We start from the raw sequence: 13872 nt of genomic DNA, 5'->3' as shown, positions 1-13872 counted from the left end.
ATACCATTAGACTGTAGGTTTGAGAAAGGACCACATAGGTAGGGAAGCACCTGAATCAGTACCCAGGGACAGATCTGAATTTTATCCTGAGGTCAATGGGAAACCATTGGAGGATTTTATGCAGGTGAGGGAAATCATCAAGTTTAATGCAATAAAACCCTTTGCAGGCACATTCCAGAATTTAACCCCACATATTATTAAAAAGATGAGGCTGTCAAATATTGACCCAAATTATGTTCCCATTGAAAAATTACAATTTCATAGTTTCTTTTGGTTTCTTTTTTTTATTCTTTCACTGGAATGGAATCTTAACATTATTATAACCTTATATTTAATAGCATAGTAAGTAGATAACCAATAAATACTTGTTGAATTAAATTTAATTAAAGCTCTCTTCTCATCCAAATATTAATTGATCCAGAAACTCAGGAAAAAAGTTTTTCATTTAAAGAAATTCCACTAAACTATTGTGTAAGTTGAAAAATCCATTTGTAATGCAGATAATCTATTTTTTCCCCTACTTTTGAAGTATGGATTTTCAGATAATAGCCCTTCTTAAATATTTAGGAATGCTTCTTTTAACAAAAGAAAGTTATTCTTATCACCCATGTGAAATAAAAGAACCGGAACCTTTATTTAGGAAAAAAATCTATCAACAAGTGTCAATGGATATGGAACAGAGATGCTTATTAGCATTGATAGAGATCATCACAGTCTGGAGTTTTTAAACTCAAGCCTGTTGGATGAGGCCACTGATAACTCATACATTTATTCCTCTCTTTCTATTTTACCCATCAGACTCCTTCAGCCACATTCTTTGGTTCACACCCACTCCTGTAGCCCTTTTATCCTATCTAAGTGTTTGATCAGGCTTTTCTTCCATCACCCACATTTCTCCTGATTATTTTCTGAATCCTACCCCCAGCTCTTTACCATATTTCCTTGATTCAAAAACAGACGTATTTCACATTTTAACATTTCTGAAATCAAAATGACTCCCACAGCAGATATGTCCATTTACTCCAGTGATTATCTTATTTTCCCAAATAGCTGTTGTTAAATGAATGGCACCTGTTGAAATTAATGATGACTTGAAATAGAGAACAAGATACACATAGATGTGGTTGCCAATGGCCGCCGCAGGGTGAAATCTGCTGTGTTGAGATAATGGTCAAGGGTATGTGAGGCGTAGCTCCCCTACAATGTAAGCCCACTTTTATCCCCCTGCTCCCACCCTTGCCCATCTCTGGCAGATGTCACTGCTTCAGTAGCTAAGCGGATCTGGAAAGAGGAGGTGAGGTAGAAGGAAGAGACTGGGACTTTGATGGGAAGAAATTGCCGGCATGCTGATGACCTTGTTGGCATTTAAATCTCCATTGTGACATCAAGACTAGGTGGTCAAGAGATGCCCTTCCTTGCTTCCTCTTCCCCTTCCAACCTGTTGGGACAATTTGAAGACCAATGCAATAATGTCTATGAAAATAGGTTGTAAACTCTAAAACAATGCTTCTTAAATGTTAATGTACAAGCTAAACTCTTGAGGATCTTGTTAGAAATTCTGATTCAATAAGTCTGAGTGGGACCCGAGATTCTGTATTTCTAACAGACTTCCAGGGGATGCAGCTCTTGCTGGTCCAGGGGCCACACTTTGAGTAGCAAACTCTAAGGCAGAGTTGCCAGATTTAGCACGTAAAACACCAGATACCAAATGGAAAACACTTCTACTAAAAAAAAGATTCATTGTTTATCTGAAATTCAGATGTAACTGGCAGTCCTATATTTTATCTGGCAGCCCTACTTTAAGCTCCTATTAACATGTAAGATATTCCCTTTTTCAGTTCACGCACAAGCCTCAGGGAGCATATTACGATTTGTTGTTTTCTCTTGGCCTCCATGGATACGCTTGATGTTTCCTTTAATGGGGCTTTTCTTATACCAAAAACAACAACAGCAACTGGGCTGGGGAGGTGATGTGGTTCAATTGTAACGTCACCCACTAAGGGTAGCTGGAGCACAGGTCACGTCGAAGTCATCTCAACAACGAATTGCTTAGTCTTCACTCGTGCGTCAAGAGAGAACTTTAAGTTGGAAACTTTGCAGCACAGCCTTCACAGTGCAGGATATTGTCCACACCAACCTCTGGTCTCAAATGAGATGTCCTTGTTGGCCAAGGATGGATACTTTGAATCCCTGATCAGTACTTGATTTAAGCAGTGTCTTAGCTCAGGCTGCTACAACAAAAATACCATAGACTGGGTGGCTTCAACAGAATTTATTTCTCCACGTCTGGAGGCTAGAAGTCCAAGATCAGGGTGCAGCGGGGTTGGGTTCTAGTCAAGGCCCTCTTCCTGTCTTGTGGACAGCTGCTTTCTCACTGTGCCCTCACATGGCAGAGAGAGAGGCAGCTCTGATCTCTTCTTCTTCTTATAAGCGCACTAATCCCATCATGGGGGCTCTGCCTTCACAACCTCATCTAATCTAATTACTTCCCAAAGGCCCCACCTCCTAATACCATCACATTGTGGGGTTAGGGCTTCAACATATGGATCTTGGGGGGACACAAACATTCAGTCTATAGCAGTTAGTACTCAGATTCACATCCAACTTTATCAGAAGAGCTAATAAGGGATTTTCCTCAGAATTCATGGCAGTGTCTGTCACTCAGGAAAAGCGGCCTAGGATGCATCTTCAGTGACCAGCAGGAAAGTCAATTTGCAAGTGTAACTTCCACTCCTCCCATTTCTCACTTACCTGAGCAACTTCTTAGGGAGAAATGAGAGAAGACAAAGCAACACTCTGACTCAACTCAGACAAATAGGAATTGAAAGGAAGCTAGTGAGTAAGGAAGGAGAATCAATAATAGTCTAGAAAGCCAAAGGGAAAAGAAATTAAAGAGTCGTGGTGCAGCTTACAAATCTAGGCCTCCTAAAGTTCCCAGGGTGAACCAGAGACACTGGGAGGACATTTGCAGTCATCTGTCATCCCTGAGAATGTCGTTCTGGGCAGCCGGGTGGCCGGAATGAGCTGTCTGTACAGGAGCTAGAGAAGAATGATTTGATGGGCAGGGAAAAACATATGCTCAGAAGGAAATAAAACTTGTGTATGGTTAGCATATACAGGTTAGAACTTTGTCAGGTAGCAGAAGGAAAGAAAACAAGTCCCTCATAGTATTCATACAGGCTCTTACATTTTGCTCATATAGAGGCAGATTCTTGCATTTTGAGGACATGGTAATGTCCAATTACATCATCCATATCTTCCTTGAGGCTTGTTTTCTCTTCATGGGATTCTTTTTCTAAGCTTATAGGGGTTAAAAAGGAAAGGAGAGTACAGGAGACAATGGGATGGGGCAGGAAGAATGCATATGAAAGCCAGTCTGAAGAGCAAGAGTCAATAGCACATGGATTTCATGATAGGACATGTATTATGTCAGAGTCTTCAGAGTTTCTTGAGTCAGTTATTTCCATACTCTTCTCTCTCCCTCATAAAACTTGCAAAACAACTTTCTGCTTCTGCTCCTTGTAAGCCCGTGTTTAGCTGTCACTTTGTCCTTTCTGTAAAATGCCTTCTGGGAGGAGGCGATCAAGATGCTGGCTGAGGGACGAGGATTAATTGGATCCATTGGAAAAATAGTGTTTCCAGAGAGCTTCTGCTGTTTTTCAAGGCACCTGATCCTCACAGAAATAACTGTGTCCCCAAGGAAATCCTTTCCAAGGCCAGGAGGTAAATACAGTAAATTGTAAGAAATAGGAAGGTAGAAAAATCTAGAAAATAGATCAGTCACTCTCACCAGCCACTGAATGGATTGACTAAGCAAAGAAAAGAGCAAGTCATGTCTGGATTAGTTTGAGCAGATGGAAGAGGGACGAAATGATGCATACTGATGAGAAATCTGTCAAAGATAGTGACTTGGCAGATCTGGCAGGATAATATTTTTTTAGTCTGATTGAGGAATATGTCTTAAAGCACTCAAGCTGCATTTTAAAGAACTGTAAAATATTTGATATATACCCAGCCAGGCAAACACCTCAGGAAGGTGGGAAGTCTGTCTGGGAAGACAACCGGCAATTGTCAAACCTGGCATTGCTGAATGCCCGCTTCCCTTCTGTGGCATCCTTGGGAGGGAAGACTCCATGAAGATTGACTGTCCTGGGGGAGAGGGACGCTGCATGCATCTCCCACAAGTGGTGACAAATGTGGCTACAAATAGGGGGAAGGGAGCATGTTGCTATGGACAACTCGGCAGCCCTGAGAACTGGCTCGTGGGTCTTCTTTCCTATGCACGCTGTAGTTTGCTGACTGCAGTTCTACCAAAAAAGGATGGGGTGGGGAGCTCCTGCCAGTGAGTTAAGAGGCCAAGTCAGAGAATTTAGCTTCTGCTCACTGCTGCAACCAACGAGCTCTGTGTCCTCCAAGAGTTCCCAAACCATTTCACACCACTCATTCTCCAGCTGGAGGAAAGCCACAACAAATCATTCTTCGGTACATGAATTCAGGCTTTAAAACTCCAAACTCTGCTGCTGTCAGCCACTCCTAAGAAACAAGTTAGGCATTTTAGGGAGCCATGTTAACAACTTAATTTTCATAAGAATGCATTAGAATTGCATAGTGTGTGATATTTTCATGTATCTTAGCTCAATACGGCATCTTATGAAACAGATAAGGTAAGTGGATTCCTATAAATATAAAAATAATTGTATATAACTATATAAAGTAGCTAAGTGACTTGCCCGCAATCACACTGCTGGATCCCAGAGAGATCTCAGGTATCCTGGGTCAGTCTCTGTGCCTTTGACCATATCTCAGTGTCACATCTCATTGAAGTACCTAATGCCACAGACAACTCTAGCTTAGCAGTCTTCAAGAATTTGTAAATCCACTTAAAGCACAAACTCACAGTATGCTTTGAGTAATTCCACTTTCCATTTGGGAAAAATGGAAAGGAAAAGAAGTCCCTAGTATATTAAGAACTTAAGAAAAAGTATACTTAAAACTTAGATTTTTTAAAAAATTGTGGTAAAATATACACAATAAAAGTTACCATTTTAACCATTTTTAAATGTACATTTCAGTGGCATTAAGTACATTCAAATTATTGTACACCATCACCACCATCCATTTACAGAACTTTTTTATCTTCCTAAACTGAAACTCTGCATCCATTAGACGCTAATTCCCCACTCCTCCCTCCTCCTAGCCTTGGCAACCACCATTCTACTTTCTGTCTCTATGAATTTGACTATCTTAGGTACCTTATATAAGTGGAATTATACAATATTTGTCCTTTTATGACCAGCTTATTGCACTTAGCATAATGTCTTTAAAGTTCCTCCATGTTGTAGCATGTGTCAGAATTTCCTTCCTTTTCAAAGCTGAATAATATCCCATTGTGTGTAGATACCACATTTTGTTTATCCATTCATCCATCAATGGACACTTGGTTTGCTTCCACCTTTTGGTGATTGTAAGTAACACTGCTATGAAGAGAGGTGTAAAAATATCTGTTCAAGTCCTTGCTTCCAGTCCTTTTGGATATATACCCAGAAGCGGAATTGCTGAATAATATGGTAATTCTATGCTTAATGTTTTGAAGAACTGCTATCCTGATTTCCCCAGTGCTGCACCATGTTAAATTCCCTCCAGTGACACACAGGATTTCCCATTTGTCCATGATTCATAGGTCCTGAGTCTATTGATGGCAGTGCCCTGAGTTAGGGATGCCTGTGATGCTCACTTGGGCACACATCCCTCACAGCGAGCTCCACAGACAGTTCCCGCACCAGGGCCCCTATTTATGGCTGGGTCTGCTCTTGTGGTTCTTATTAAGATCGCAGGATGTGTTTCAGCAAGAAACCATTAGGGAACTTTGAGGGACAAGATTATTACTCACAGGTCCTGGAGGGTACGTGTCTGCCCGAGGGCCATACAGCTAGGTCTCGGGTAGAGAGAGAGAGAGAGAGCAGACCTGGGGCTCTGCCTTTATTAGGGCCTGAGGGTGGGATGCCTAGGGTTTTGTGGGTTCAATCTTTATTGGCTAATTTAAAGCATAAGAGGGGGGATTAGGGTATGGGAAGGGAGAAGCAGGGTCCCTCAAGCAGTCAGTTATCTAGGTTTCCCAGGGCTTTCAGAAAGGGGACCTTCCTGGGCAAGGGGCAGCCTAGTTCCTTATCTGGTTGTTTTGCTAGTAGCTGTGTCATACTGCTGGCAGTATGTTTATTCAACATGGCTGTCTTTGAAATGGATGCCTCAGCGATCAAAAGCTTAATGTCAGGCACTAACACTCCATTCCACATCCTCACCAGCACTTGTTATTTTCTGTTTTTGTTTGTTTGTTTGTTTGTTTTTAATAATAGCCATCCTAATGGGTATGAGGTTTAAAACTTAGATTTTTAAGAAAGCTTCTGAAAGAGGTTATGGGCACCAAAGGTTCACAATCCCTTATTTGAGATCCGTGGGACTATACGTGTTTCAGACTTCAGAACTTTTTAGATTGTAGAAAATCATCACAGTGGGTATACTATGTATTATGTAATACTCTCAGCGGAGTCTGAGGCTGCAACCCACAATCAAACATTAAATTTCCACAGCAAAATGTATTACTATTCGCACTAACCGGGATAAGTGAGGATAGGATCAAGTTTTGCTAATGAATGGATTGCAGAAAAAATCCTTGAAGATTTTTGAATTTTGTAACTGCAGGTAAGGAATTTTGGACATATATTAGTATTATACCTACTCAGATGAGTTAAACTCTTAAACCCACTGAAGATAAATGTATGTAGCTTAGAACTAGAAATTGCCGTAGAGACATGTATTGAGTGGAGCTCATTTGTGGCAACAAACAGGATTGACACGGCTTTCACTTCCCTCTTCCAAGTTGCCTGGAGGCAAGAGCAGTCAGAGGAAGTGTCAGGCATCTGACAAACCCAGGCCAGCACGCAGACACCCCACTTCTCCCCATTCCTGTCCCAGCTTCCACCGGACTCTTGCCAACCCTGCTGGGCGCCACAGGCTAACCCTGCTTACGAGGGCCTCACTGCTCAGACTTGCACTAGCTTTCAAATCCCATTAAATCTTGAGGGCTGTGTGTCCCTTACCCCTCACTGTGCAGCTCCTTATATCAGAACAGCTTCCAGCATTAACGTGGTGATGAGAAATACTGACTACTGATGAGTTAACGTGCCTCTCCTCCCAGCAAGCACACTTGTATGTCAACAGGGTCTTTCTGGAAGCATTGGCTCAACTGAAAGGAGTGATTTTGAATCTTGGCGTGTGGCTGGCCAGTGGGAACCTTCTGTGGGGACAAGCCTTTGTCTCTAAGGTTTGAGGTCTTGGAGGTGACAGAGGCTGTCAACTCTGCCAGTGAGGGTCCTGGCACAGAGCCTGCAGCTACCCACAAGGTTGCCCCCCCTAAATTCCTATGAGACCCTTCCACCCTCATCAGCTCTAATGTTTAGATGTGATCAAGGAAGCCTACATCAAACATACAAAATTCGATGCTGTTTTACTGTGTTTGGGGGGCTATAATCAAAATACCACAGACTGACCAGCTTATAAACAACAGAAATTTGTTTCTCACCGTTCTGGAGGCTGGAAGTCCAAGATCAGGTGCCAGCATGGTCGATTGAGGGCCTTCTCCTGGGTCGCAGAAGTCTCCTTGTATCCTCACAAGGCAGAAGGGGCTAGGAAGCTCATGAGGCCTCTTCTATAAGAGTACTATCCTAATCACCTCCCAAAGGCCTCGCCTCCTAATACCATCACCTTGGGCATTGGGTTTTCAACGTATGAATTTTGGGGTAACACAAACATTCAGACCATAGCAGATGTGAAGAAAAATAATTCTGCAAAATTGCTGAAGGCTCTTGCAAAATAGAAGGACCAAAATGGGGGACCTATGCTTGCCTGTTCATGGATGCCACCCACTTTCCACACCCCAGCATAAAGCACTGGTGAATAATGACACCCCTCCAATTTGTCCTCATTTCTGGGTTCTCCCTGCCCTAGGTAAATGTGCGTCCAGCCTTGGAACCTGTGCTATCGGTGCAAGATTCTCCTTCCTTTCCATGTCTCCCAGAACTGTGATGGTACAAAAATAAAATGCTGCCATGCCAAAGAGCTGGTGCAAAATCTAATAAAGGGAAGAATAGTATGGGCTCAAAGATGCATCCCTTCTTGCAGGATATGAGCATTATGTAAAGAGATCAAACATGAGAGGCGACAAATAAATGGGTTCAGGAGTCCTGGTGCTGAACTGGCCTCCCATAGATCCTTCAGGCTGCACTCTGGACATCCATAGATTTGGCCTCAGGATGTACCTCTTGATTGACAAAATGGCCATTTTCTTTTTCAACTGTGTTTTCAGTTTAAGTTTCCACATTTTCTCTAAAGTTACCCTTTGAATACACCAAAAGGAGAAAAAGTTCTTGAGGACACGGGTGCATTGTTACTTGTTTTTATTGTAAGTGGCTGAGCATCAGGAGGCACAGTTAGAGCTGGGTTTATTTGGCAGTCTCTTATTGTTCCTGGATGCTCAGACTCCCAGGGGTAGCATTCCCATGTAAGCTATCGCAGTCAGCTTCTGATAAATGAGTCTTGACTAGCCGTGCAGTGCGCACAGCATTGTCTAAAATGTAGGCAGGGCAACACCAGAAGCGACGGTCACCTTTCAGCACCTCTCAACTCTTGTGTCAGCAAAGGCTAGCCTGCACTTGCTACTGTTTATTCCGATGGGCTTTAATAATTATGTAGAGTTCATGGAGCCCAGCACACGTAATTGAATGTCGATAATAGTCAATCCAATGTCATATTTTAGAAGTTATATCAGGAGGACTATCTCAGAATCTAACGAGAGTTTATTGATATACCAGATATATTAAAAGACAGCACAGAAGTTATGCTTTACTGCAAAAATAAAAATATATGGTTCCATGACTTTTAAAATTTCAATTAGGACATTTTTTTAGGACAATAAATACTGTGAAACTTTATGGAAAAGAATTTGCAATGCACTCTGTGTGTTTCGTTATTCATTATGTAGTGAGCACTGTGATGTCAATTTTGTTCAAGATATGGATGAAGACACAGAGCTCATTCAGGGCACCTCTGATTTAAAATGGGTAAACCAATTCATACACCAATACATCACACATAGGGTTTCAATACCTGAAAAGTGGCTTAGATATACAAGTTTCCCTGTGTGTTTCTATTTCTTCTTTTGGAGGCTGACGGATTGAGCTTTTGGTTTCTGGAACTTGGAAAATGATCTGCAGGAAGGGAGAAAGATCTTAAGCATAAATATATTGTACAAGATTATGTAAATGGGAGGGACAAAATAGAAGAAAGGAAGTTTTTTGAGCTTTTAAGCAACAACAGTAGAGGCAGTAGAAGAATGGTAATAATAACAATTAGGCAGGGCTGCCAGCAGCCTGTCAGCTGCCTGTGCTGGACGTTATGATTCCTCTTGAGATCCTTCTTCATCCCTCCACCTGGGGCTGTGCCCTGAAGGAGAATGTCCACAAACTGCATCGCCTGGGTCCTCTTGCCCACTGGCTTCTAGTTGGGTTCAACCAATGGGAGGCGGCAGCTGGAGGTCAGAAGGAGGGACTAGAGAGGTCAGGGCATCATTCCCTCAGCTCCCTCGTTGCCGGGCCTGGGTTTGGCAACAGCTGTGTCATTCAGCCCCTGTCTGTGATTTCAGTTCTTGTGCATTCCAGTAACAGCTCCTTCCCCCTGGCCCTTCTGCTGTTGTCAGCCTCTGGGTTCTACACCACCCTGCACTGGTTTCCTTTAACCCTGTCCACACCTTTGTAAATAGTCTTTTCTTTAAACTTTCTTTACTACCCCCTTTGAGGGTGCCATCTCTTTCTTACCAGGACACAGACAAATATAGCACTGTTGTAGGAATTAGAAAAAGGCACCCAGATGGGTCCATGAAGGTTCATAATACTATTGTCTCTGCTTTGGTATATATTGAAATTTTCTGAAACAAAAGATTCCCAAAAAGAAAAAAGCACCCCCTTAGGTGAATGGTGCTCTGCAAGTGCATAGCTCCGTAGGCACAGAACCCGGGCTGGATCTCAGCCCTAACTCATTCACTCAGCAGGTGACATTGTGCAGTGCACAAACCACTATCTGAACCCGGCAGCCCTACAACACCATGGGCAGATCCCTAAAAGCTGGGAAATACCTTAAGGAGAAAATGCAGATTGACCTGGGCCTTTAAGAATATTTGAGATCTAAATGGGAAAGTGCATTGCAGGAAAGGAAACCTGCAAGCACAAGATGTATGCAGGGAGTAGATTCGTAAGGCAAGGAGGGTCCCTTGAAGGGAGTATTGCAGCATAAGAAAGTAGAGACAGGGTGGAGATGGGCTTTGACTGCTGAGCTACAAATTGTGAACTGTAGTTTATGATCGACCAGGCAGTATGGTGCAGTGTTGGGGAACGTGGGTGCTGAAGCTAGCTGCCTAGGTTTAATCATGGCTTTGCCATCCATTAGCTCTGTGACCTTGCAGTCACTTGTCCTCACTAAACTTCAGCTTTCTACTTTATGAAAAGGAGATAAAATAGTACCTATCTCCTAGATTTGCTGGGGGATGAATTTAAAAATGCATGTAATGTGCTTGGCACAGTGTGCCTGGCATTCAGTAAGTGCCCAATGGTCATTAGCTACACTAGCTATTAGAACTGTCATCAAAAGTTCTTAAACAGAAGAGTGACATGCAGTATCTTAAGAATAAGCAGACAGCACATGCAGGATGCACCAGAAAGGAAAGAGGAGAGCAGGGAAGTCAGTTTGAAGCTACTGTAGCCGTTTGCACTCCAATGAGGGACACAGGAGATGGGAAGAAAAGGCAGGTACGAGAAGCTTTGTGAGAAGAAGGGCAGCAGGACTGAAAATTGAGGTCTGAGATCTTTACTCTCCACTGGTGTAAATACACCTTGGCAGCCTAGGCAGTTGACATCAAAGGACTGACAATTTTGACATTTTAATACAAGTAAAAGAAATATTAATATAAATTTGACATTTTAGTACCAATAAGAGAATTAAAGAGCCGTTGGATTTTACTCTTCCGTTTTACCCAATATTGAATTAGACCCAAGATTCTGTTATAAAATCAAAACCCTAATGGACACCTTCAAACATGCCAGTACTCACTGGTTACTCCTCGAACTTTCCAAAGATGGTTTTTTATATCCGGAAGTTTCTTCTGATTAAAATCTGAGGTAGAGCCTCCTTAGTTGAGAAGGAGCATCCTCATACAAGAGAAGCCTCTAATATCATGTGTAATTTACAAGTTCAGTTCTTACCAGCAAAATTCACAGGAGAGCTGAGGAAGCTATCCAGTCCTTGACGTAATATCTAACATTTGGGATGGAGGGAGAAGGAGCAGTTAATTTTAAGCAACAATTTCTATAAGTCCCCACTTGAGTAGGCAAGCCTACCTAAGAACTCAGTGCCATTTAAAACGCTGCTCTGACGCCATTTTAGCCATATCTCCCTCTGAGAAAATGTATTTCTTGTTTTTACCGTTTGGCCTTTTTCCAGGAAGCGAGCCCCGTTTTTGCCGATGTTTTGGCTCGCTGTTAGAGTCAGCGTGGCAGATTCTGGTTTTGAGGTCCCTCCTGCCTCACCCTAATCTGTTCTCTCCCTCTCGGCCCTGCAGATACTTGCCTGAGATCATGAATGATGGGCTGACCAACCAGATCAACAATCCTGAGGTGGACGTGGACATTACGCGGCCGGACACTTTCATCAGGCAGCAGATCATGGCTCTCCGTGTGATGACCAACAAGCTAAAGAACGCGTACAACGGCAATGATGTCAACTTCCAGGACACGAGTAAGAATGTCTTTACCTGTACCAGTACCCACCAGAGTGAAAAATGGTTATAGAAGATTACACTATAATTTTCTTCAAGAGCAGTGTGCTCCTTTACCCTTGTGTCACGCAAAGCTCTGATCCACAAGACTTAGGATACTACTAAAGTCATAACTGGTCTGAAGGAAGAGTTTCAGCAGATGACCTTCAGCTATACCAAAGCTGAAACTGAGTTTCATCTGCCAGTCGATCCATTAATGATAAAGCAGCAAAGTAACGTTTCACTTCCTCCTTTCCCCATCAGCATTTACGTCTCTGCTCCAAACTCCTGTCCCTCCTCCCAACTACCAAAAGAAGAATGTTCTGAAAATTGCTCACTCAGACAAGGCTGGGCTAGAACCCTTGTTTTATCACTTATGAACTGAGGTCTTCAACAAATTACTTCTTAAGTCTCAAGTTCCTCTTCTACAGAATAGGAAGCATCCTTGCCTAAGGGGTCGTTGGGAAGGTTCATTTGAGGCCATGTGTGAAGGAGCTAAGATAATGTCTGGCATCCCATGGATTCAACTGCATTAGTTCCCGATCAGTCACGCACATACACCAACCATTGACATTTGTATCTGAAATTTTGAGAGATATAGTAAAATGCGGATGCAATATTACACATGCCTGTTTTATTAAAGATCGCAAAAGCATCAGAAGTGATTTGAAAGACTACTAAGTGAACATTGACATGAAACTATATGTGGATTTTGTCTAAAGAGTTTCAAGATGCATAACTATTAAGACAAGTTTTTTGTTTTTGTTTTGCTGGGTTTTTTTGCTTTTTTTAAAGTATGTACCCTTATAGAGAGAGGTCTCAGGAAAAGATTTCTTGAACATAAGATGTGGAATTGCCAGTGATTCTGTAATTTGGTCACTGAAGCAAAAGATGATGCTTGTTTGCTTGAATTAATGAGATAGAAAGAAACAAGTTACAGATGGAAGACATTAAGTCATCTAAGTCTTAGCCATCATCCTACTGAGCTGTCCCCTGCAGAAAATTTTTAGTGCTTCATTCCATTTGAAATAACTCAAAAATTAATTTTCTAAATGCAGGATAATTGGCAAGCTGATAGACTTCTTTGCTATTAAATTTCTCAGAATCCTTCCATTATTTCTCTTCCTCTTCACTTCTCTTCAGAAGAGAACATTACACAGGTTGTAGCCTTTGCTGCTTCTCCCCTGCTCATTCCTTAGCCTCACTCCTCTAAATTTATCCATTCTGTCTTCTCTATCTAATAAAATGTTTTATTATCCAGAGAATGACTACTGGAAGAAATAATTCAAGATACATAAGAGTTAGTTCATGTTGGCCTTGCTTCTCTCTCTTCTCTGACCTAAAGAGGTTACATACATGTTAATCTGCAAAGCTTAGGGAATGTCTTTGAGGAGAGATCTTGCAGCAACATTGAAGAGCATCACTTAGCTATCGCCCAAGCAGCCAATTTGGCCCTTTACTTTAGAATAATGTCTGTCCTACAAACCATTATCACATCTTATAGCCATCATCACCCTTATTGCTTTTGACATTTTTTAAAATCACCCCTTAAATACTTGCATTTGTGATTCCCTTTCAGAAAGCGATGGGGCTATTATTTTTCTCAGCTGGAATCTCCTGTCGTTATTTGCTTACCACATTTTTAATATTCTAAATCACTTTAATAATATCTTTATAAAGGTTATATTACTTCTTATTCATAATACCAGTGTTTAGAACAATTCCCTGAGCAATTCTGATATCTCTGAATTTAATTAATGGGCATTTTCCCCCTTGTAAAGGCCACTAAAGATAAATCAGAGAATGTTAAGAACCTGGTATAGTGTATTCAAGTGACCTTATCTGGTATTTAGATGTCCCATTAAAAAAAAGAAAAAAAAAAAAAGAATTGTGCTGAGTTGTGCCTTTCTCATTCAGGGGACATTAGAAGAATCCCTACCTTACCTTGGCTTTACTTAAGTAGCATTGAGCAGCCAAGATGGTGCCAATCTTTCACTAACAGCTCAACCAGT

General features: G+C 41.8%; 1 protein-coding gene across 8 annotated transcripts in view; it reads left to right on the top strand.

Annotated features, from left to right (window-relative positions):
* GPC6 (glypican 6) overlaps positions 1-13872 on the top strand; it is a 1052395-nt gene that overhangs the window by 1031652 nt on the left and 6871 nt on the right. For all 8 annotated transcript variants that reach the window (XM_004423108.3, XM_087435928.1, XM_087435930.1 and 5 more), the window contains one exon: positions 11666-11841. In XM_004423108.3, coding sequence (XP_004423165.1) covers positions 11666-11841 — 176 coding nt within the window. The remainder of the gene's footprint in view (positions 1-11665; positions 11842-13872) is intronic.

The sequence above is a fragment of the Ceratotherium simum genome, chromosome 10 (genome assembly GCF_057802395.1).
Source record: "Ceratotherium simum simum isolate JZ-2026a chromosome 10, ASM5780239v1, whole genome shotgun sequence".
Taxonomy (NCBI): domain Eukaryota; kingdom Metazoa; phylum Chordata; class Mammalia; order Perissodactyla; family Rhinocerotidae; genus Ceratotherium; species Ceratotherium simum.
Note: the sequence above shows the minus strand (reverse complement) of the source record. Positions and strands in the feature narration are given on the sequence as shown.